Source organism: Littorina saxatilis, linkage group LG1 (assembly GCF_037325665.1).
Source record: "Littorina saxatilis isolate snail1 linkage group LG1, US_GU_Lsax_2.0, whole genome shotgun sequence".
In the NCBI taxonomy this organism is placed as follows: domain Eukaryota; kingdom Metazoa; phylum Mollusca; class Gastropoda; order Littorinimorpha; family Littorinidae; genus Littorina; species Littorina saxatilis.
In genome coordinates, this window is record NC_090245.1 from 50730386 (window position 1) to 50753942 (window position 23557).

The 23557-nt window shown below is 38.5% G+C and overlaps 1 protein-coding gene across 1 annotated transcript in view; it reads right to left on the reverse strand.

The window, feature by feature from the left end:
* Nucleotides 1–5552: 5552 nt before the first annotated feature.
* LOC138977855 (sodium- and chloride-dependent glycine transporter 1-like) overlaps nucleotides 5553–23557 on the reverse strand; it is a 75540-nt gene continuing 57535 nt past the window's right edge. The window contains exons 11-14 of the mRNA XM_070350492.1: nucleotides 20418–20597; nucleotides 17953–18126; nucleotides 11433–11600; nucleotides 5553–10363 (exon numbers count right to left, since the gene is read on the reverse strand). Coding sequence (XP_070206593.1) covers nucleotides 10271–10363; nucleotides 11433–11600; nucleotides 17953–18126; nucleotides 20418–20597 — 615 coding nt within the window. The 3' untranslated portion in view covers nucleotides 5553–10270. The remainder of the gene's footprint in view (nucleotides 10364–11432; nucleotides 11601–17952; nucleotides 18127–20417; nucleotides 20598–23557) is intronic.

A 23557-nucleotide genomic window follows, 5' to 3' on the forward strand; every position in this document is an offset into this window, starting at 1 on the left:
TTGATTATCAGCATATTCCATCAAAAATGTCTGTTTCTTCACAACCGACCAAATATAACAACCAGCTTAGTACTGGCAAGACTATTACTGCAGGCAGTGAACACAAAAGGATGAACAGAACATGAAAACAACGTACCAAATCTGTTCAATGTGTATATGTTATTAATTGTGACCATGACAAGACACTGTTTGTCTCACATGTGCTTCTAATGTTAACAGTGATCATTCTTACTTTTCTTCACAACTTCAACTTGGCACCGAATCATCTGTATAAATGCCTACACTTAGGTCAGTTTAGTAGGTCAGTTCTAAACTGAACAAGGTAATAGTTCTGACATAAGCTTTAAAACCAGTTTTGACAAAACTTGGCATGAAGTGATGGTGCCTGTGTGTAATTCTGGTCTTCAGTCAAATTAAGCATCACACTGTATGTTCCTTCTGGAAGAACGCTGTTTGCGCAAAAATCCTTGCATGTCCCTTTGTATATTTCTGTAACTGAAAATGAAGAGGAAATAGCATTTTCTTGGCTTTTCCCTGATGACTAGAATGCTTTTAATCATCTAAGGCCTACACACATTTCACTGTCAATGTATTTGCAAAAAAAAAGACGGTTCAACATAGATAGATGTCGAACTTACAGATACGATGTATTTCCTTCAGTCCACTGTAGCGTTTGATACATTTCAGCTAAACTAAGTTGCTTCCTTTTACATGCAGGTGAAATCTCCATTGGCTTCAGGAAATTTGAACAGAGTGTGTGCACAAGATCTCAAGGATGCTGGTGTCAACCCCGGTGTCTATAACACCTTATGGGCCTGTCACACGACCGTTTTAAAGCCAGCGTATGCCGACGTATGAACATACGCTGGCGTACGCTGAACTATCGATGTTTTTTTCAATCTTTGGCGTATACATAGCGTATTCATAACGAGTTGGACGTATACATAACGTATTAGTAACGTATGCAGAACGTTTCAATAACTTACAGATAGCGTACACCAACGTATGCTTGGCGTGTTGCCAGCGTTCACAACTTATGCCCAACGAATGCTTAGCGTGTTGCCGGCGTTCACAACGTATGCCTAACGATAGTCTTGCGCGCAACAGCTTATCGCTGACGATCACATGTCGTCGCCGCTGCTAATGGATAGAACGTATTTCGGAAGTTTTGTTTTATTAGATATATTTCGGAAGTTTTGTTTTATTAGACATGACGCCATGCGATCACGTCATTTGTTCTATAAATCGCGGGAAATCGGCAAGTAATTCTGCAAATTTGGTGAGTAGAAACTGTATTAGTTCTTCCTTGTTATGTAACGGTAAATCAAGTGGTAAGTTCTGTACTCTCTGTGCAGAATGTCGTGTCCATGAAGAACTGTTTATACGGCAGAAGTGTTGCTTGCGTTCGGAATGTCTCAGCACTATCTACAGATACAGATATTTATCGACGTATGAGTAACGTACAAGTAACGTGTGTGAACGTGTGCCAACGTATGCAGTGCGTATGAACCATACGTCGAGAATTTTTGTGCATGCACAAAACTTTGCTGCGTGCTCAGCGTACTACGACGTATGCCAGCGTGCTTCAGCGTCCTCTTAACGTATACAAAACGTACCCATAACGTATTCGACGTACGCCAGCGTACTTATTCAAATGTCCCATACGTCGGCATACGCAGGCTTTAAAACGGTCGTGTGACAGGGCCATTATACATGTTAATTTAAACAAAAAACATCAAGAGAACTGCCGCTTGTTTTTGTAATGCATTGTACGATTTACTTGCAAGGTTTAGATCTCTTGGACCACCTAGTGGCACCTACCCTGTTCTTCACACTGACACCTGATGATAACATGCCCTGAACTGCAAAAGATCGCTAACAACAATTTCTTATTCTAACGCTTCATCACAAAGCTCGTTTTCTACAACAGTAATACAAGATCCGTATAAAAGTGCAGCCAAATAATATTAAACTGTACTTAATTATCTCAAATACAGGTATTGAAACTTATGTGTATTAACATAACGACAAATGAAACACTACAACATTAGCACTGATTACCTTAAAATATACCGTAAACTACCTTGTATACGCCAACCACCCCCCCCCCCCCCCCCCCAATTTTGTCGAAAAGTTGGGGGTGGGCGTTTAATTGGTACTAAACTCTTTGCATGAGCGGTTCCTTTACCATACATAATAAGGATATTATGGTCAGTGTTCAAAGGATGCGTTATTGCACACAACGTTCATCTCTCTCTCACACACACAAGCACACGCACACACAGAATTCTGCAAGCAAACCACGAAGGAAATATTGTTGTTAAGTTTATTGTATGTTATTGTTAACAAGATTATAACTTATATAGATAGTGATCTGTGGAACAGATTAATCCAGGTCTGCGGCGAACAAACCCATATCAGCATTTTAACTTCAAGCAAATAAACGCATATCACAATCAGTTGTAGAATGATAAGTCACGTTTGTCACGGAAACTAAAAAATATTTGTTGTCAGTGTGTCCCCCAATGAAGGGAAACTATGTACGAGGGATAACGTCTTGCCTTCAAAGGCCGAGATAGAGGGTGAACAAACACCAGTCTGTTCATTCGTTATGTTCTAACTCCTCGAAGTCGACCTCTCTATTCACTTTAAAATCTCGTCATGTCAAATCGATTTGCGTGAAGCGATATTATTACATAAATTTTAGTCAACCCTTCCAACTGACAAAATGAAATTGAGCACACATATACTCCACAGCTGTGTCAGTCACCGGCATTCATGCCTTGCGGACTTGCCGACACGTTCAGAATGAAAGCAAGCGTTTTGAATACTCGGGTGGAAATAATGATCAGATCAAAATAAATGCTTGTTCGCTGCAAAACTGTCTAATCTTGATGTCACGTCTTGGAGGCTCAAACGCTCCAAACCGTCACATTTTCAACAACACATGACAGCATAATAATTTGACATATAGTCCTTTATACTGAAGCAGTGCTTTGTGTGTGTATTAGTGTGTATGTTAGTGCATGTGTTTGTGTATGTGTGTGGTAGTCTGTCTGTCTGCTTGTATGTCTGTCTGTCTGTCCGTTTGTGTTAGTGTGACAAGCTGAGCTGAAATTGAGCTACCAGGTGCTATTTTATCTGCATACTTGACATTTGTCCTACCTGACCTGACCTGACCTGACCTGACCTATAACTTCTCCCTATCACAAGACATATATCGATCCATGCAATGACTTAGCAGCTAGGGGGCTTGCACGAATCAAATCATGGGTTATCTGCGGGGGAGGGTTTCTTGCAGAACTTCGGAAAGGGGCACCTATCCATACAATTTGAAATTAAAAACGAACTGGAAAGGTTACAATTCAGGCGGGGGCCAGAACAACTTAATTGAGAAAACAAAATTAAAAGGGAGGGGGTGGGGTGTTGGGGTCAGGGGCCGTGCAGGAGGACTGCACTCCCCCCCCCCCCCCCCCAAAACTATTTAGGGTAAAGTGACCAAAAAAGATAGGGTCGGTAGGTCGGCTTTTGCTTTGTGTTGATAATTTAGTCGATTTTAAAGGAGATTACTTCCCTTAGTCTCGGTATGGTTCGCAAAATGTGCCAAAACGTTTTGTTTTTTTGAGAAATGAACAAGAGTTTTAGGGTCGGCGGAGAAAAAAATAGGGTCGGTCGGGTTACCCTAAACCAACATATATTTTTATTTGGCCTTATGTGGCTGTATATTCTTGTATCCATGTTCTTTCCCCCTCCTCCTTTTTACATTTAGTCAAGTTTTGACTAAATATTTTAACATAGAGGGGGAATCGAAACGAGGGTCGTGGTGTATGTGCGTGCGTGTGTGCGTGCGTGCGTGTGTGTGTGTGTGTGTGTGTGTGTGTGTAGAGCGATTCAGACTAAACTACTGGACCGATCTTTATGAAATTTGACATGAGAGTTCCTGGGTATGAAATCCCCGAACGTTTTTTTCATTTTTTTGATAAATGTCTTTGATGACGTCATATCCGGCTTTTCGTGAAAGTTGAGGCGGCACTGTCACGCCCTCATTTTTCAACCAAATTGGTTGAAATTTTGGTCAAGTAATCTTCGACGAAGCCCGGGGTTCGGTATTGCATTTCAGCTTGGTGGCTTAAAAATTAATTAATGACTTTGGTCATTAAAAATCGGAAAATTGTAAAAAAAAATAAAAATTTATAAAACGATCCAAATTTACGTTTATCTTATTCTCCATCATTTGCTGATTCCAAAAACATATAAATATGTTATATTCGGATTAAAAACAAGCTCTGAAAATTAAATATATAAAAATTATTATCAAAATTAAATTGTCCAAATCAATTTAAAAACACTTTCATCTTATTCCTTGTCGGTTCCTGATTCCAAAAACATATAGATATGATATGTTTGGATTAAAAACACGCTCAGAAAGTTAAAACAAAGAGAGGTACAGAAAAGCGTGCTATCCTTCTTAGCGCAACTACTACCCCCGTTTTTCTTGTCAATTTCACTGCCTTTGCCATGAGCGGTGGCCTGACGATGCTACGAGTAAAATGGCATTGCGTTCAGTTTCATTCTGTGAGTTCGACAGCTACTTGACTAAATATTGTATTTTCGCCTTACGCGACTTGTTCTTTCTCTGTTTGTAATTTTCTTTTAGTGGTCCGGTATCAATCACCATACATAACGCAGACATGGACTACCCAGTCTAGAATATCTATATATATATACGACTTGTGTCTGTGTGTGTGTGTCCGCGATGCCCGGCCAAAGTTCTCGATGGATCTCTTTCAAATTTGGTGGCCATATTCAGGTAAACCCCGGACACAACCTGGTCGATGAAATATTTCAACACGTGCTCTCAGCGCGCAGCGCTGAACCGATTTTGGTTTTTCTCTGGATCCATTCCCAGTAACTCTTCCTTATCTTCTCCAGTGTTTTCAGCGTTTATCTCCCTTCCTTCGTGTGGCGTCAATCCATATTCCCGTTTCTATTTTTAGAAGGTCACTGTCGACAACGCTCAATCCATATTCCCGTTATACTATTTTTAGAAGGTCACTGTCCCGGCAAAGCCGGGTATTACTCTTCTCCAGTGTTTTGCGCGTTTATCTCCCTTCCTTCGTGCGGTGCGCCGGCAAAGCCGGGTCCCCGGCACAGCCGGGTATTCGGCTCGACTTCTTCCCGGCGAAGCGGGTATTCATCCAGTATATATATGTGAATGCGTTATATATTGTGTGTAAAAAATGTCTGTTTGTCTGTCTGTCTGTAAAAAAATTCCATTTCAAACGGCAGAAATTAATATGTAAGCGCCTAGGGCTATATCTAGATTAGGCGCATAAAAATGATCACAATAATAATAATAATAATATATATACACACACACACACACTTACTAACACATGCATACACAGTCATGCTTGCACACACACATTCACTCACGAATACACACAACCTTATGCATGACACAACCTTCTTGGTTTATGCACGCAGAGACACAAGCAGATACACACAAACTCTTGTATGTGCACCCATTGCACACACACACACACACCATCGCAGTTTATGGAACACTTCGAGAGCCTTTTATTGACATTAAGTCACAATGAACTGAGAGCATGTCAACCATTTTAAAAACAAAATGCCAAAAGCAGTTCTAAAATCGAAAGAACAAACAAAAACATGTGCACAGAATGTTACAAGTTGGGGAACAAGCTTGAATGAGAAGTTTCAAACACAGTCAACCCAACATTTGATTTTCCAATTTATTTCAGTGACTTTTATTCTTCTTATTTTGACTACACATTACATAAGTTCTGAAACTCATATTTATACGTCCTTGTCGTGGACATTTTCAAAAGTGTACATTAAAAAACCCATTCAGATTCAACCTAAAAATTAAATCTGAACACATGCACCGCTTATGGTGCAAACAGAATAAAAAATAAAAAAAAGAATGAAAAAAAGAGAGCAAAAACACTCTTTCAGTAGCGAGGTCACATTCATTCTATAATATACTGAACTATAATATATATGCTATTCTGTACTATAACGTACTATTATTCTGTTGCAATATGAACAGACGTTTTGATGAAATTACTACTGGTTTTATACCCAAAACCTAAACTAACCCAAACTTTGAAATAATCTAAAATGAGCCAATTACTCTGTACAATACAGTATAATATCTTGACACATAAAGGCAAGCAAGTAATGAAACTGTGGTAACATATACAAACACATTATAAAATGTAACATAAAATACAGCTTGTGTTATCAGGTTAAAATCAGGGAAAATATGCATTTAACCTGTGAATGTTGCAGCTGCTGCTAGTTTTTCATGTTTTTGAGTTTACCCATGCTTATCGCTTAAGATTCCAGCCACAGACAGTCTTTGTTCAAATACTTTATCTCCGAAAACGGTGAAGACATTTTGGAATAGTCTATTTGGTCAATAGCGTCATTTGGAGCAAAGTATTTGTACAAGAGTAAACATATACTAAGAATGATGTCGAAGTTTGAGTAATACAAAAAACAAAAGAATCTCTTTTAAGACAAAGTAAACGTCTTTATCCTTTACTATTAATGCCTCACAGATCAATAACTTTGAAGACACTGTATGATTGAGGGTGGCCGACAGCAACATTTTTGTTATCAATCTTTCACTTCCCATGGCAGGCAAAAAACTAATTTGTGATAAACCCTTTGTATTTGTTTGTGCCTTACATTCTCAAGAATCTTCACATCAGAATTGCTTAGAAAGCTTTGTACGTGTAATCAAAAATAGTTTATCTTTCTCCTAACTTTCTCTACAGAATATCAAGAATACATACCATTTTCCTACATTAATCAAGTTAATACAGCTACTGTCCTCGTAAGTGATAACTGAGGGTGTGTACAGTAATTTGACAAGAAAGAAAAGCACAATGCAGTACGTCACTGTCACACACAAAGAGATTCCAACCTTCATCTTATCACTCCCTGCATTCACCTTCTGCGGTACATACTCAAAGATATATAAACTGATGCATTCACCTCCCTGACGACCACAATTAAGCTAATTGTTGAAAAAATGAAAATAGCAAAGTAACATTCGGATTCCTGTCATTAACCAAGGCTACGCTTTGAACATATTAGTGTGAAGAAAGCAAAGCCAGAGGCTAAACATTGACCAATATTCCAAATAAAAGTTACATGAAAATCCAGCAAATATCTAAAGGCCATCGAGGAACAATCCATATTCACGCTAAACATTGCACTGAAACATGTTCGTCAAAGCAAACTACCCTCCAAATCCTTTCCGACTTCAAACAAAAATGCTACTACGGTTAACCATGCAGTGACGAAGGTATTATCCTTTTGAACACAATACTTGGAAGGCAAAGGTGCAGACCTGACAATCATTCCACTTCCACACAAAACTATAAAAACAAAATTGGCACTCTATAAATACCAAAAAATAAGCCAACAAGGCAAAACCCATCGACACATTTAAACTTGAACTGGAAGTTTTGCCTCTGACCAAACTATCCATGCAAATCTGTTACACTTTAAACAGTAACAAATACTACTACTGACACTCAACTATGAATGAGGAGCTCACACACTGTCTGTATAAGTCGTCTACCACAAGACACCAATACAACATGGCAGTCTTTCAAAACAGTATCAGGTATACAGCAACAAAGAGTCGCAGAAAAAAGAGAAAACAGGGAGGGAGAGGAGGGAGAAGAGAATAAAAAGTAAGAAGGAAAAGAAACAGACAACACAGAGAGTCTATATAAATGTGTAGTCTGTATGACAGACTGAAGATGGACATAAATCATTCTAATCACAGATGCTGATACATGTACTTGAAATTTCCATCCAGATCTGGACTACAGTATTATCCTTGGTGTAGTACAAATCATTCACATATCCAAAATCAGCTTTGATAGACAAACACATAAAACAAACAAACAATAAGCATACAGACACATACATACATACATACAGGATTATAATATATAATGTCAAATTGAATTATTTGATTTTTTTTCCTTAAGATAGTGTACAGTACAATTGCCATACATCCCAAGAAAAAAGACATTAAAAAACAAAAAATAATTAAACCATGAATCGCGATACAAAGAGAAAGTTTGATCTTTAAACTTCACACAGAAGTTGTTTTCAAAATGTGAATAACATAAGTTTACCCTGACTAGTCAGTAAAGCTCAGACATTTTTTTGGACAGCAGGTACATGTAATCGTAATAAATCAATACAAATAGCAACCACCTCCTCCCCCCTCCTCCCTGACAATGAAACAGATTGAAATTACTCAAAAATAGACCATGACAAAATTCTGCCACAAATACAAGAGATTTCGTTGTTCGACGCTGTACTCTTTGGTATCTGTGAAACAGTTGATCTTTGTAATCTAAGGACATGATATATGAGATTCAATATGAACACATTAGACTGAGATCAAGGTAAAAAGGTTTTCCTTTACATTGAAAGCATGGCCATTACAGATCAGGTTCATTTCATTTTGTCTTAAAAATATGATTCTGAAAGGCTTCAAAAATGCCCAAGTAACTCTATAATTACTACAAACTAACCCTTATGATTGCATAAGAAGGCAAATACATTGTGTAATAATATACTGTACTTTGAAATGTACATATTGCCTTGTTCCACACAAAAACAAATCCAATTAGGAAAAAATATAAGTACAAAGATAAAATTGTAATCAGCAGTATTATAATGATTTTCAAAATATTCAGCCAAATAAGGTCAAACAATTTGTTTGACTCAGAGTTAAAAAAAAAAGTTATTTAAAAAAATCAAAAGATTTGAATAATAAAAATAAAAAATAAAAACTTTACATAATTTTGTGCTTAGCTTGTACGAATAATCATTTACATGTCTACTGGTAAGTGTTCTTTCTACCTTTAGGTTGATACATTTTTTGTACTAAATAGTTTAGCTGTCACAAGCAACACACACAATTTTTTGAAAGAGATACTTAGCTGGAATGGCCAGTCTTTTGACAAACCGTCCTGACACATACATCCTAATAACCCTCCCTCAACCACCCACACCCCTTCTGATGATCAGAAGAGAACCTTAAAGGTCCTTGTCTACATTTTTATACCGAAATCGCCATTTGACCATTAAAATGCAGAGTCTATTATCTACAATTATCAATAACACACCCCCTTTCGATCAGGAAAGACGAAGCCAGTGTAGCCGTTTGAAAATTCATTGTAGTATTCCAGCGTAGTACTCATAGTAGGATATCCTTATTTGGAAAATGCCAAGCGCAAAACTCCTCTCAAATCCCGTGCATTCCGTGCGTTTAAAAAAAAGTGTGGACAGCGCTCCAGTGTCAAACTGTTGCTGCACTTGTTTGGGCGTGGCTATAAGCATAGTGACATGAATTTGATTGGTCAGTATTTTTAGGCAAAGCACATGTTCTCAGCAAACAGAAAACAAAATATTGGAAGCGTGAGTCACGCTACCCAAAAATTTACATATATTTTTTTTTCTATAACTTTTTTCCCCATGGTTCATTCATCATCTGACATAACTTTTTAGCGAAATCTAACCATAAGATTATTGGAAAAAAACACCAAAAATGTAGATGACCACCTTTAACAGCTCATACACTGATCTGAGCAGTATCCTGACAAAAGATTTAAGACAACGACAATAACACACCCATACCCATGCACAACATTCCCTTGAACATTAACAACATGAAACTCGTGGAATGTTATCAACTTACCAGTAACACCCTCCCAAACCATTAGTTTAATCTAGCTGTGTATTTCAGCTGCGTATAAAACACTTCATCATTAGGTTTTACTTAAAAGTGTTATTTGCCTGTTGACGGAGAACAAGGGAAAGCACTGACGTTGCATTTTATTCATCAGCCATAGATTGTTTGTCATAATCTCTTGTACTAACATTCACTTACTCATATCCAGTACCTAAGACAAGCTTAGATAAGCTGTGAACTGAGTTTAAAACAATGAAGTTACTAAGTCCAACTAAGACATTCACACACATGCAGTTCATGATGCAAAAATGGTACATTTCCTGTTGAGACAAACAGCGCAATAAACTTAACATTTACTACCCTCATTTGATTCTACATTTATTGTTCATCAAGGTTTTCAGCAAAAATGAAAATATCTAAATCGAAAACAAGAAAGAAAAAGAAAAACAACCAACCAAACAAACAAAGGAGCAGACAAACAAACGCCACACATTTTTGTGGGCTTTTCGTCTCTCAGACTTTGGCTTCTGAATCTATGGCCATCAGAGGGTCCTCTCTCTTGGCCGGTTTCCACGACGTGGAAGGTTTCATCAGCATCCGTATACGCTGCAGCAAAAAAAACCAACATGAATATCACTCTTTCATACACTCATTTATTTTGTATTTTGATGAATTGATGACGATGATGATGATGATAATACTGAAAACAAGAAGAGCAAACGCTCGATCGAGTCACTTTCGCAGTTCTGAATATTATATGAGGCATCAGATGGACAGGAAGAAATTGCTATTCACAACACAATGAGTCACGTTCACATAAAATTTGAGCCCGGTCACTTTTATAGTTTCCGAGAAAAGCCCAACGTTAAGTTGTGTGTTGCCGAACAGAAAAGGCTAGTTATCTCCCTTGTTTTTCTGATAACGTTCGTAAAAGGCTACAGATGTAAATACTTTGATGTAAAAAATAATCCTACAAAGTTTCAATCACATCCGATGAACTTTGTCAAAGATATAAAATGTCTAATTTTTCCTTTGACGCTGACCTGTGACCTTGAAAAAGGTCAAAGGTCAACGAAACCATCGTTAAAGTGTAGAGGTCATTGGAGGTCACGACTAAACAAAATATGAGCCCGATCGCTTTGATAGTTTCCGAGAAAAGTCCAACGTTAAGGTGGTGTCTACGGACGGCCGGACGGCCGGCTGGCCGGACGGACAGACTAACACTGACCGATTACATAGAGTCACATTTTCTCAAGTGACTCAACAATGTTGATGATGATAATGCCAATGATGATGATGTCGACTATGATGTTGATGATGATAATGGAAACAATGTTGATGCTAACGATGACGATGATGTTGATGACGATGATGTTGATGACGATGATGATGAAATGTGTGTAAAGTGAGAATGAGAGTGATGTGGAAGGTGGCTGCCATCCATCTTCTCTACTTATTTTGTTCAATCAAATTCAAAAGCAGACATTTCACACACAAAAAGCACACAACACAAGAATAAAATATTTCCAGTCAATGAAACGGTAATGCCAAACAACCCCCCCCCCCCTTTACACACACAAACTCCAACACACACAAACACACACTTGCATACACACACACACACTTGCACGCACGCACAAACGCACATATGCAGATCATGTTCAGTGTGCTTTACCTCCAAAGGGGGCCCTTCTGCATACAGGATTTTGTAGATCATCACTGTTGGGATTGGTACGAAGGGTAGGAGGCCCATGCACCAGCCGATCGCCCTTGAGTACTCTGGGAACTCGTAGCCACGGTACGTTGGGGGCACGTATGCGTAGAATGCAAACCCGAGGAGTACCTGGAAGTGAATGCATTTAATCAGATATCTCTCTTAAAAACAGACATCTCTCAAACAGAGAGAGAGAGAGAGAGAGAGAGAGAGAGAGAGAGAGAGAGAGAGAGAGAGAGAGAGAGAGAGAGAAATTGAACTGAACTGGTTTTTTTTAGTAATTTTATTATGTGTGTGTATGAGAGAGAGAGAGAGAGAGAGAGAGAGAGAGAGAGAGAGAGAGAGAGAGAGAGAGAGAGAGAGAGAGAGAGAGAGAGAAATTGAACTGAACTGTTTTTGTAGGAATTTTATTATGTGTGTGTATGTGTATGAGAGAGAAAGAGAGAGAGAAACAGAGAAGGGGGATACCAAAACCCAACACAAAGGTATATATATCAATTACTTCTTTGCACAACAAACATGATGACTTTGGTGACATTTTCACATGACCACACAAATTATCTCTTGACATACTTGACACATAAGCTGCATTTTTGTTTTGTTACAAAAGGAGTAAGGACATTAAAATTAAAGCCCCAGTTTTGTCAGGTCAGGCAGAGCTGAAATAAAGTAGGCTAGGAAACGCAGATCTGACAAATACCCAAATGTGCTCATAAGGCTTTATGCTTTATGAAAAAGCTAATATTACATTGTGCCATGGGCAATAGACAAACTCTTGAAAGTTTCTCCATGTGACACGAAGCACATGTTAATATTTGTCCCAGGAAAAGCAAGGGTACTCACTCTTTCACAACCCATACACACCCGACTGAGTTATTTCCGAAAAATCAAATTTTTTACTAGAAAGTTAGTCCAATTAAGGGGTTACTTGTGTGTTCAAATCGCTCGTCAGAAACATTACACATTTTGTGCACAGGTTCCTCTAAGCAATATGGACACATCTGTGCAAAGAAAAAAGGGGGTCGACGTATTAACTTTTTTTTTAGAATTTTTTTACTGGGGGTTGTCAAGTACGATTTTGCGAAAAACACTGCGATTTTTAACATGATCCCAACTGACATATTTAGCTCTACAAATAATAAATGAGACATTAGTTTGTGTATATAAATGAATGGAGAGTATAACTTTATCATAAAACGGTACTTATCAACGTGCATTTTCAGAAAATGATCGAGGTTTATCGAGGGCGTACACATAAAATTATCACTCCTTTAGTAGTAAAAACGTATTTAAAAAAAATTCGCGTGTGAGAAACATTACACATTTTGTGCACAGGTTCCTCTAAGCAATTTGGACACATCTGTGCAAAGAAAAAAGGGGGTCGACGTATTAATTTTTTTTTTAGAATTTTTTTACCGGGGGTTGTCAAGTACGATTTTGCGAAAAACACTGCGATTCTTAAGGGGTTATTTGTGTGTTCAAATCGCGTGAAAGAAACATTACACATTTTGTGCACAGGTTCCTCTAAGCAATATGGACACATCTGTGCAAAGAAAAAAAGAGGTTGACGTATTAACTTTTTTTTAGAATTTTTTTACTGGGGGTTGTCAAGTACGATTTTGCGAAAAACACTGCGATTCTTAACATGATCCCAACTGACATATTTAGCTCTACAAATAATAAATGAAACATTAGTTTGTGTAGATAAATGAATGGAGAGTATAACTTTATCATAAAACGGTACTTATCAACGTGCATTTTCAGAAAATGATCGAGGTTTCTCGAGGGCGTACACATAAAAATATCACTCCTTTAGTAGTAAAAACGTATTTAAAAAAAATTCGCTCGTCAGAACATAACTAAACTTGAACACAGCTAAGTTCACTGTATACAGATACAATACCTGTAAACAAAATAAGTTGTTGTCGTATTGTCTGCTTCACAATTATTCCCGTACCAACCCCACCCCCATATCTTGACTGACAAAAAGGATAAAAAAAGAAATAATTTGGGAGTGCTGTTGGTCAGTTGGTAGAGCGCTGGACTTGTGATACATGAGTTTGAATCAGGGTGAAGGGTTGGGGGTCGGAACATTTGTGTGCAAAGTTTCATGAAGATCTATCCAGTAAATTTCTATGAATCGCACACCACACACACACACACACAGACACTCACACACACACACACACACACACACACACACACACACACACACACACACACATACATATACACCAGGGTAGATCAGTTAGTTTGTAAGGGGGGTGTTTTTAGAATTCAAGAGTGTAAATCGAGGTCGCAGAGCGCCCGAGACTGATCAAGGGGCATACGCCCACCCCCCCTTCTCCCCACCTCAACACAAGAAAGAACAAAAAGTCGCACGTGAAATCCATTACACATTTTGAGCACATGTTTCTCTAAGCTATATGTCCACAACTGCAGACAGACAAAAAACTTTGTTTTCTTATTCATTTTTTTTTTATAAGAGTTTTGTCAGTTTTGGGGGGTACCGGGTGGACACATATGACCTTACAGAAAACACTGTAATTCGTAACGTCATCCTAACTGACATTTTTATCTTTAGAAAAGATAAATAAAACATTACTTTGTGTAGATACAAGAATGGAGAGTATCACTTTATTATAATACGGTACTTATCAATGTGCATGCCGAAAATTATCCAGGATTGGCGAGAGCGTACACATACAATTATCACTCAAAAACGTTGTAACACAAAATTGGCTCGACAGATCATAAACAAATTTGAACACAGCTAACTTCACTATATACCGTTGCAATACCTATGAAAACCATAAGGTGTTTTCTTATTGCTTACTCCACAATTATACCCGCACCACCCCCACCCCCATATCTTGACTGACAAAAATTGATAAAAACATTCATTTGGGAGCCCAGTAGGTCAGGCGGTAGGGAGAAGTGTGGGTACTGTGTGCAGAGTTTCATAAAAATCTGTATAGTAGTTTTCTCTGAATCGCAATACAAACACATACACCCAAACACTTGGTGCCTTTAGTGCACCGATACCCCCTGCCAACCCCCCCCCCCCTTCCCTCCCCCAGATCCAATACCACCCCCCCCTCCACCACCCGCCCACCCCAGTAATCACATACACACACACACACACACACACACACACACACACACACACACAAGCAAACCAACCCCTCATAGCGATAAGAATAAGTACACAGTCAATAACTATATTTCTGACTATTTACAATTGGAATACATGCATACTCTCTCTCTCTCTCTCTCTCTCTCTCTCTCTCTCTCTTTCTCTCTCTCAAATATGATTTTGAAGCGCATTACATAAAGTCGGTATCTGATATCTAAAGTGTTTCGCTATGTTTTCGTCCTGATCTTTAGGATCCGGAGGATTATTTTCTGTTGATGATCTAAGGTAACGGAATTGTTCTTGCATTTTGAGGGAATTTGACAGGTATCGGGGTGTGTGGGGGATTTGGTGTGGGGTAAATTATCAAAAGGCTTGCACCCTAACACAGCTGACTTGTAATCTAGCCTGAACTACGAAAGCAGCCACACGCATACTCATAGAGGCACGCATGTTTGTGTGACGGTTTGCACGAATAAACATTGAAAATTAGTTTTGAGTTTTGATAAAAACAAACGACATTTCCTTTTAGCACACAGGTGCTCAGCAAATGTGTATTGAAACTCGTTCAATTATCCCAAAATGTCATAACGTTTGGCAATATAATTATTTAACAACAACAAAAAGACTACCGGATTCCGTACATAAAAAAGTCAGGGGCTGTAACAACAATTCGCGGCATTGGACTGTGGGAGGTCGTACACAGCTAACACTGCGACGCGTAACCAAAATCTACGGACACACTTTTTATCAGTTGATGATACGAACACACTTGCATATTGGGGCACTACTAATTGTGTATTTCAGTTATAATGCATCACGTTACCTCAAACTTCGTCTCAAGTTGGAAATGTCCCCCTTGTCCAAAACCCCGCTCCTACCATCCACAACAGGGAGGACATTTCCAACTGGAGACAGAGTTTCATGAAGATCTGTCCAGTAGGTGTCTCTGAATCGCACTACAATCACACAAACACACAGACAAGCACACAGACACACGCACATAATGATACACACGACACACATGGGTGAATCAGTTACTTTGTAAAAGGGGTGTACTTTGAATTCGAAAGTCTAAATTGAGGACGCGAAGCGACTTAGGCTAATCATAAGAATGCGCCCCCCCCCCCCCCCCTCCCCGAAAAAATAATCTGTCGTGAGATACATTACACATTTTGTGCACAGGTTCCTGTTAGCAATGTGTACACAGGTTGGGGTTTATAGTATCGGTCCTCCCCCCCTTCTCAATTTCCCCCTGTCCGCAAACAGGCATCCTCTGCCTCGGTGTCGCATGGACCCATATCTTCATAGATCAATTGGATATTGTTAAAAAGGTGTTTGGGGAAAGCTCCTTTGAACGGAATCGAGGTAATAATTCATTTCAAAACCAGGTGTTTTTTGTGGCTAAGTGTCTGTTCTACACGAACATTCTATAACTTGTTAATCTGTGTCCGAATAATGAACTGTTAACAAAGTTACTCGTATGAAGGAACTATGAAGCCAAACGCACCAAATGGACACATATTAACTGTGACACACATACACACACACACACGGCGAACACATAAACAAACAGACAAACAAAGCTTCGCAATGCCGTAATGGACACCCACTCTCACTTAGTATATTCCTTTCTTAAACTATTTATCTGTCACTATTTCTCAAAACTTCGCTTTCTCGCACTCAAGACGACATGCACAGACACAAAGACACACGGGCACACACACGCCCGCCCGCCGGCACGCACTCACACAACAAACAACACACACACACACACACACATGAGGAAGGGATAATCACACATAGTGCGCCAGTGAGGTTAGAATGGTGAGGTGGGGTCTGAGGCTGGTAAGGGATTTGGGGGTAGGACCGACGAGAGGGCACGAATTCGGCGGTTCGCCGTGTCGAGTCAACTTCATATAGATCTGTGTAGGTGATTAACAGCCCCAGCCGATCTGGATCTGTTCAAGTCAAAAGTAAAGTCAAGGATACGAAGAAGTTTACCGAAAAACATCGATCCCAAGGACTCATGTTGTAACTTTTCAAAGCAGTTACATTCAATCAAAGCTCTATCCACATTAAACCGAACGGGAATCGTCGAAGATCCACGCAACTTCACTGCAATGTCGAAAACGAACTCATAATGTCATCGCAGATCTATAGTTGGTTTTGGTTTTGTGTCGCAGCAAAGAAACGAAGCAAATCTCCGGCTTTTATTTCACACTAAAAAAACGTTCATTTAGCGGGTTATTAAAATATATTTCTTTGAGGTTGCAAGGCAATGGCATCGCTGAGATGTACTCCTTCGAACACACGACACAGGTTAGAAATTGACTTCATTTGGGCGCTTTTTACGGCCAAAACAGAGTGAGCTTTTTGACGGGTTTATGGAAAAATCACTTCGGGGGCAGGTCTAAAATCCTGTGTACAGTGCCAAATCATACATCATTCAAAAGAGCAAAGTATGTTCTTTATTCTAACATATGGGCTAGGGTAAGTCATAGATATAAGTATCTGTCTATTATATCTGTAGGCAAGTGTATTCCATTCCTTCGATAGTCTCGTCATCTACACTTGCGTGAAAAATGCAATTTTGAGTCTGTTTTGCATAAAAGACCTGCGAGATTTGTAGAAGTCAAAACAACAACTTACAGTCCAGCCTCTCAAATTTCGTTCAATGCAATTTGTTTGTCTGTACGTATAGACTGAGGGGTGCCCCGAAATGATTTGTAATCACATTCACAGACTTCAAATACGCCATTGAAAACTCGTCCACGTGCGTTTTAGATATATACTTGGGTGACTAAAACTGTCGTACCTACCAAAGGCCGCTTCGCGTAACAAAATGACTACCAGAGTCGCAAGGCTCGGGATTTTTTTTTACAAGAAATTTATATTTCGTTGTTCTAGTCCGAATGAATATGAAGATATGGCGAGTTGAAAACGCCGATTCTTTCGCCAGAAACACGTCTGTTTCCATACCGGAAAGAAGGAATGGACTGAGCTACTAGAAGCACGGCGCCGTGTGTACAATCGATCGAATGATGTTATTCACACAATACCATTTGGCGATCTCTAAAAAATCATTTAAAAACGAACTAGTTGACATGTAATGAAACTATTTACTGAAATCAAGAAGTATCTTAGTTCTAGCCGTGCATATGACACACCCTTTCGCGAAAGCACACTGAACCGTGCGTATACGCATTCGCACCCGCAAACCACCAACCCAGGCGGGTTATCCAGATCCAGATCTAGATCCAGATCCAAGGGAAGTAACTCAGTGAGTATAAACATGAGCAAGAACCGCAACTCAAACACACTCGTAACACCTTAAGTCATACTTACTCCCAAGATTCCAGGGGTGACAAACTTCCAGCATATGATCATGAACATTGGAGGTCGACGTCCAATCATACTCATGATGTCATCAGCTAGACGGTCGGTTCCTGCAAGCAAAGAAGCCATCTTCATTTCGAATTCGACCTTTTTTTCTGTGCGTGTGTCAGTGAAACCCATGAGTTATCAACACCTCCCACCTCAATCACTGATGTTCACTGCTGGCAAATTTTTTTTTTTCGTGCAACCAGGACAAAAATCAGATTTTTTTTATTTGGTTAAAATCTGTCTCTTCTTTGCCATTTTTGTTCTCCTTTTTTTTACTTTTTTTTTTTTTTTTTACATCAATGATAGGTAGGAATGAGAGAAGGGCTTCACTGACACTTGCACTGTTTGCTCTAAACATAAGAGCAAATAAATCTTCTGTGACGTTGATAGTTTTGGTAACAGATTTAAATCTAGCCTAGCCTAGGCTAGAAATAATGCCAAGCAAAAGTTTTTCTTCAGCAAAATGTCGATATTGAAAAAAACAAACCGCAGACAAAACTTGAAGAAACCAGTTCTCACTGATTCAACAATGCAATGCAATTTCACACTATAGTGAAACTGCTATTCGCCGTTTTCTTTTCTCCAAAAGGTTTCCTTTTTTCTCCTGAATATGTTCAAACCACACAGCAGCTATCTAGCTTTGGTAGATTTTTTTTATTTTTTTTTAAATACCGTTAAAGATAAGGGGCATAGACATTTTAATACACATCTCACACGCACACAAAGTACACACATACGCATACAAATAGTGTAAACTGGTAAAATTAACTGAGTGGTTCAAAGGTTTATGGATTTGGTGGTTGAAAACTGCCTAAAGCGGCGGAGACGTCAGATAAAGAAAATATTATAAGTGGTTACATTATGTTTGGCGAAGACGTCAGATAAAGAAAATATTATAAGTGGTTACATTATGTTTAGCTTCGGAACAAATGCAGCAACAGCCAACAATAATTTTTTCCCGGGTAATTGTGGTTATTGTAGGCTGCATGAACACGCGCACACAATCACACATACGCACATATCAAGAAAAAATAATGTGGTTTTTATTTTTTTATATAAAACTTGGATGCAAAAAAAACAACCAAAAAACAAACAAACAAATGCAGGTAAAAACTTCAATAAGGAATTAAATAACCGCGTCAGGATTTTTTCAGGATTAGCGATGAAGTCTGCAAAATCGACGGGCGAAGGAAGGGAATTAACGTAAAATCATGGGAGCCATGCATCACTGCACCATCAAAGCAAAATGTTATGAGACTAAATCACCGGCAACTTTCAAACACATGACGAGGAGACAACCTTGGACCTAATGGATAAGCCTGTGCGGAAAGTGAAGGATGATAGAAGTGTAACTTCAGTTTCAATAATCCACACAGAGCCTGCTTCGGAAAATGCAGCCTGTTACCAGACGAAGAGCGGAAATCCAGGAACGAACGAAATCTCACGAATGTGTGTCTTTTGGTATTGATATAAATCACGGGAAAAAAACAAAACAAAGCCTGTGTTTACGAAGAAAAAAAAATTCAGTAGGATTTTGAACACTAGCCAATATCGTTTTTGCTTGGCAAAACCCCAGGCACAAAGAGGCGAGCTGCTGACAGCAGATATCAGTATATTCATTGTCACGTCCTGTGAGCTCAAAAGTGGCAACAGTATAGGGGTAAGTCAGTAAGTTGTTGTCCTGTACTCTGTCAACAGAGTCGTGCAGTTTGTCAAGAGTTCATCATGTCACAAATCATCACCTTACAAATGAACTGACTCAGGCTACTCAAACTAGCTTAGAATAATAATGATTGATAACACTCCTGTCAGATCCAGTAATGTAAGTATTACAGAACAAAATACTATGGGCAAAATATGCTGACAAGTACACGTGGTATCCTACTTTTGAGTCAAGGCTTCATGCAAAATATTGAATGTAAATAGTTTTAAAAGACTTTCTGTCTTGACAAAAACTAACTGTATGAACAGCAAAGCTACTGACAAACACTATACAACCTACACTGGAACTGATTAAAATGCCTGTACGTTCTGTGAGGTTATATGCCTTATCAACTTACTGCAAACCCAACACGCTTAGCACAACCAAAATTACCTAAAAACTTTTCAACAACCGTTACGTTCATAACACAAATTGTGACTGGCTACTTAATCAGGACTTTTTTTCTTTATCAATCCTATTTCTCTGCAAGCTGTAGAATGCTGTTAATTATATACTATTGAAAACCAGTAGATTTGAAAAGACAACACAACACTTGAACAGTAAATTTACATTCCGGCAAAAACTTCAATCTGCATTTTTAAGACCTGTAAGCAGATAAGGACAAAGTGCAGCAGAGAACAATCATTTGTGGGGAAAGTAGCCAGTCACAGCGTTGTCATGACCAGTGCATCAAACAAACCAAGTTTAGTTTGATTCGGTTTTAGTTAACTGATAAAAACAATACTGAAAATGTAGCTAAAGATTGTGTTGCTTTGATACAAAGTTCTCTGCAACTCGACTCGCCATAAATCCATCCGAGAACAACGCATTCCATAACGCCGATAAGAGGCAGCCCGAAAGAGGTGGAATACCAGTCGAAGAGTTGGAAAACGTAAATTCCTCCCTGGAATGTAAAAATACATAAAACATCCAACATCTAAGTTTAAGAAAACCAACCAAGACGGTCTCTCTTCTCCGTGTTGTGGTACGCCCATAAGAAGACACAAAGTTGGGGGGGGGGGGGGGGGGGGGTGGGAGGGGAGGGCCCCGGGGAGGGGAGGGGAGGGGAGGGCCCCGGGGAGGGGAGGGGAGGGCCCCGGGGAGGGGAGGGGGAGGGGGGGGAGGAGGGCCCCGGGGAGGGGAGGGGGATTATGATTTTCTGAGCTGTGAAAAAAAAGTTTTGTGAATATTTTACAAGATGAGGGATAGCTGGGCAGTTGAAGTTACTGTGGGATTGTTTAGCATCAGTTCCTGAGGTGGTAGCCAGTCTCATCCATGCAGCTTTCACTGCATGTATCCGGATCATCTGCTGAAACTAATATATTGTTGGGCTGGATTCAGGGATTTAAAAAGCACATGGAACATAAAGGAATGTCAATTGAAGTTGGCTGGATCCTTTATTTTTAACATTTGTTGCTTATGGAAAAGAAAATGGCCTTTGCTTTTATTTCCTTTTTTTTTTCTTTTGTATTTTTAAAGGGCAAAAATAATGATTTCACTTTTTTTATTCTCTTCAAATCTATGGGTGTGTATATTTTCCACGTAAATTATCAAAAAAGCATGTGGCATTTGGAAATACCTTTTGCTCTCTTTCAAGCAAATGTATAAAACTTGTTTTTTATGTGTGAAACAATTATGCTTATTGTACCGTCTTGCTTGACACTTGTACCTACTAATGTCTACTAACCTATCACATACGAAAGAGATAGCACATCTCTAAGTAACTGAGACTGTATTCCAGTCATGAGAACTTTTAAGCCATGTGTAACAAAATCTGTAGGACAACTTAAAAGTTGTCTTCTTCTTTGTAAGATGTAATGATGTCCCTTCAATCCTAAATATAAAACAAAACCTTTACTTTTTTTTTACATGCAGCATGCAAGAAGCCCGAAAAAGATTCCCCATTAGCTGAAAGTCCAAAAAACTAAATTTCTTGGTCACAACCCATTTTTGATTCTAACTCTTTCATTGTTATTACTTTTCCCTGCTGATATCTAATTTTAAGTAAGTGTAAGATCATTCTTTTTCTTTTTAACAATCTCTTATGTTGTCTACTTGTGTCATTTACTCCTCTAACTGGACAGAAACGTGTACAGAACATTTACACCACTGAACGAAAAGACACACAAGTAAACGCAGACAACACCTACACACCTCAACCCATGAACAAACACAGCCATCGTTATGCCTGCTTATCAAGGTGTAGAAACCTGAATGCATAACGAGGATGGACATGATACTGGATAAAGATGTTCGCTTGAGGAACAGTACAACTGGACCATAAATATGGATACCGATGTAGCAGTGAAGAATGATAGTGGCGTTATACAAACATGCATATACCTTCATTGAGCAACCGGACAGGTAGCCAAAATGCAGACAGGAGTGGGGAGTGGCAGTCAATGATAGAGCAGTTAATTGAAGCTGAGAAGGCATGGGTTACAAAGAACCAGAGACTCTGTGGCCTATTTGATCCCGCTGATGTTAACAGTAGATTGTCCCGAAGAAGCCTCCATGGGCGAATATTTGATATTTTAATTGTGCTGTCCATGTCTTGGTGAGTAAATATCTTTTTATTTTAATATTATTATTAATTTTTTTGTTAATAGTGTTTGTCTTACCAGAAGTCTTTTTGTCTTATTAGATAACAGTAGATTATTTGATGCCTTGGTGACATGAAAACCCTGTTCAAGATCTTGGACTGCATTAAAGCTGTCGTCTCTTTATGACTATCCGGGGATGGGTGTTTGAAGAGATAGGGCTGAGAATCCTGTACAGCGAAATTTCTTGAAATCTGATAAAACCTAACAGTGTCCATGGGATTTTGCTCTGAAGAAGTAGCTGGTGTTGTTTGAATAAACACGATCTGAGTTTTTCTAATTGCTCAAGGGAAAAGAACGAATGAAATGCAAGACAAGTGTTGTACAGTAATGTGATTGACCGGACCCACTAAAAGCTGAATTTTTCTGTTAAATTTTTTTTTGAACAGAAGCACTTTAAGAAACCATTTAAAGATGAAAGTAAACGAAGACATTCAATTTCAGTATCTGTCCAATGCATAGTTGGTATTGTGTGTGAAATGTTGCGAAAACAAATAAGAATAAATTCTTAGTAAATTTTAATGTACTTTTTTTTTTTTAGATAAAATTAGGATGTTGACTGAATAAATAGTTTCGTTACTTCTATATTGTGGCTTTATGCAAATTTGTTATTGACTGGATAGAAAAAAAGTGATGTCTTGAGTAAACTAGAGTCCGAAACAAGTGTAAGTCTTATGAATGATTCTATCTCAACAAGTGTAAGTCTTATGAATGATTCTATCTCATAAGATACATATCATTTTTCATTTTTCAGTACGTGTGTATGAGCCAATGGTGAGGGTGCTTTCTACTGAGAGGCGCATGATGTTTGGTCAAATCAGTTGTAAAGGTATGTTCATAACAAAATGGCGTATCAAAATGACGAGTCCAGCGCTTCCTGTTGTGCTTGAGAGAAAATGGCATTTCAAATATAATATCAATCACTTGATGTAACAGAGATATCTAAATGCTTAATAAGTTAAATATATAATAAAATTAAATTTAAAAAAAAAGCAAAATGAAGTAAAATGAGAACAGCTGTTCAGAATAAAGAAAATAGTTATGAGAAAAGCAATGCAATTAAAACTAGTCAGAATTAACTTAAAAAGAAAATTAATAAGTAGCCTCTCCCCCCCGCCCCCCTTTAACACATGGCTGGAAAGTAAACTGTTAGTTACAAACTGCTCATAAATTTAAAAAACATGTTGCGTAACTTGTAAAAATAACGCTTTAACAAAAAAATAATCAAAATTTGTTACTGTAACATGAAACACTGTCAGATTAT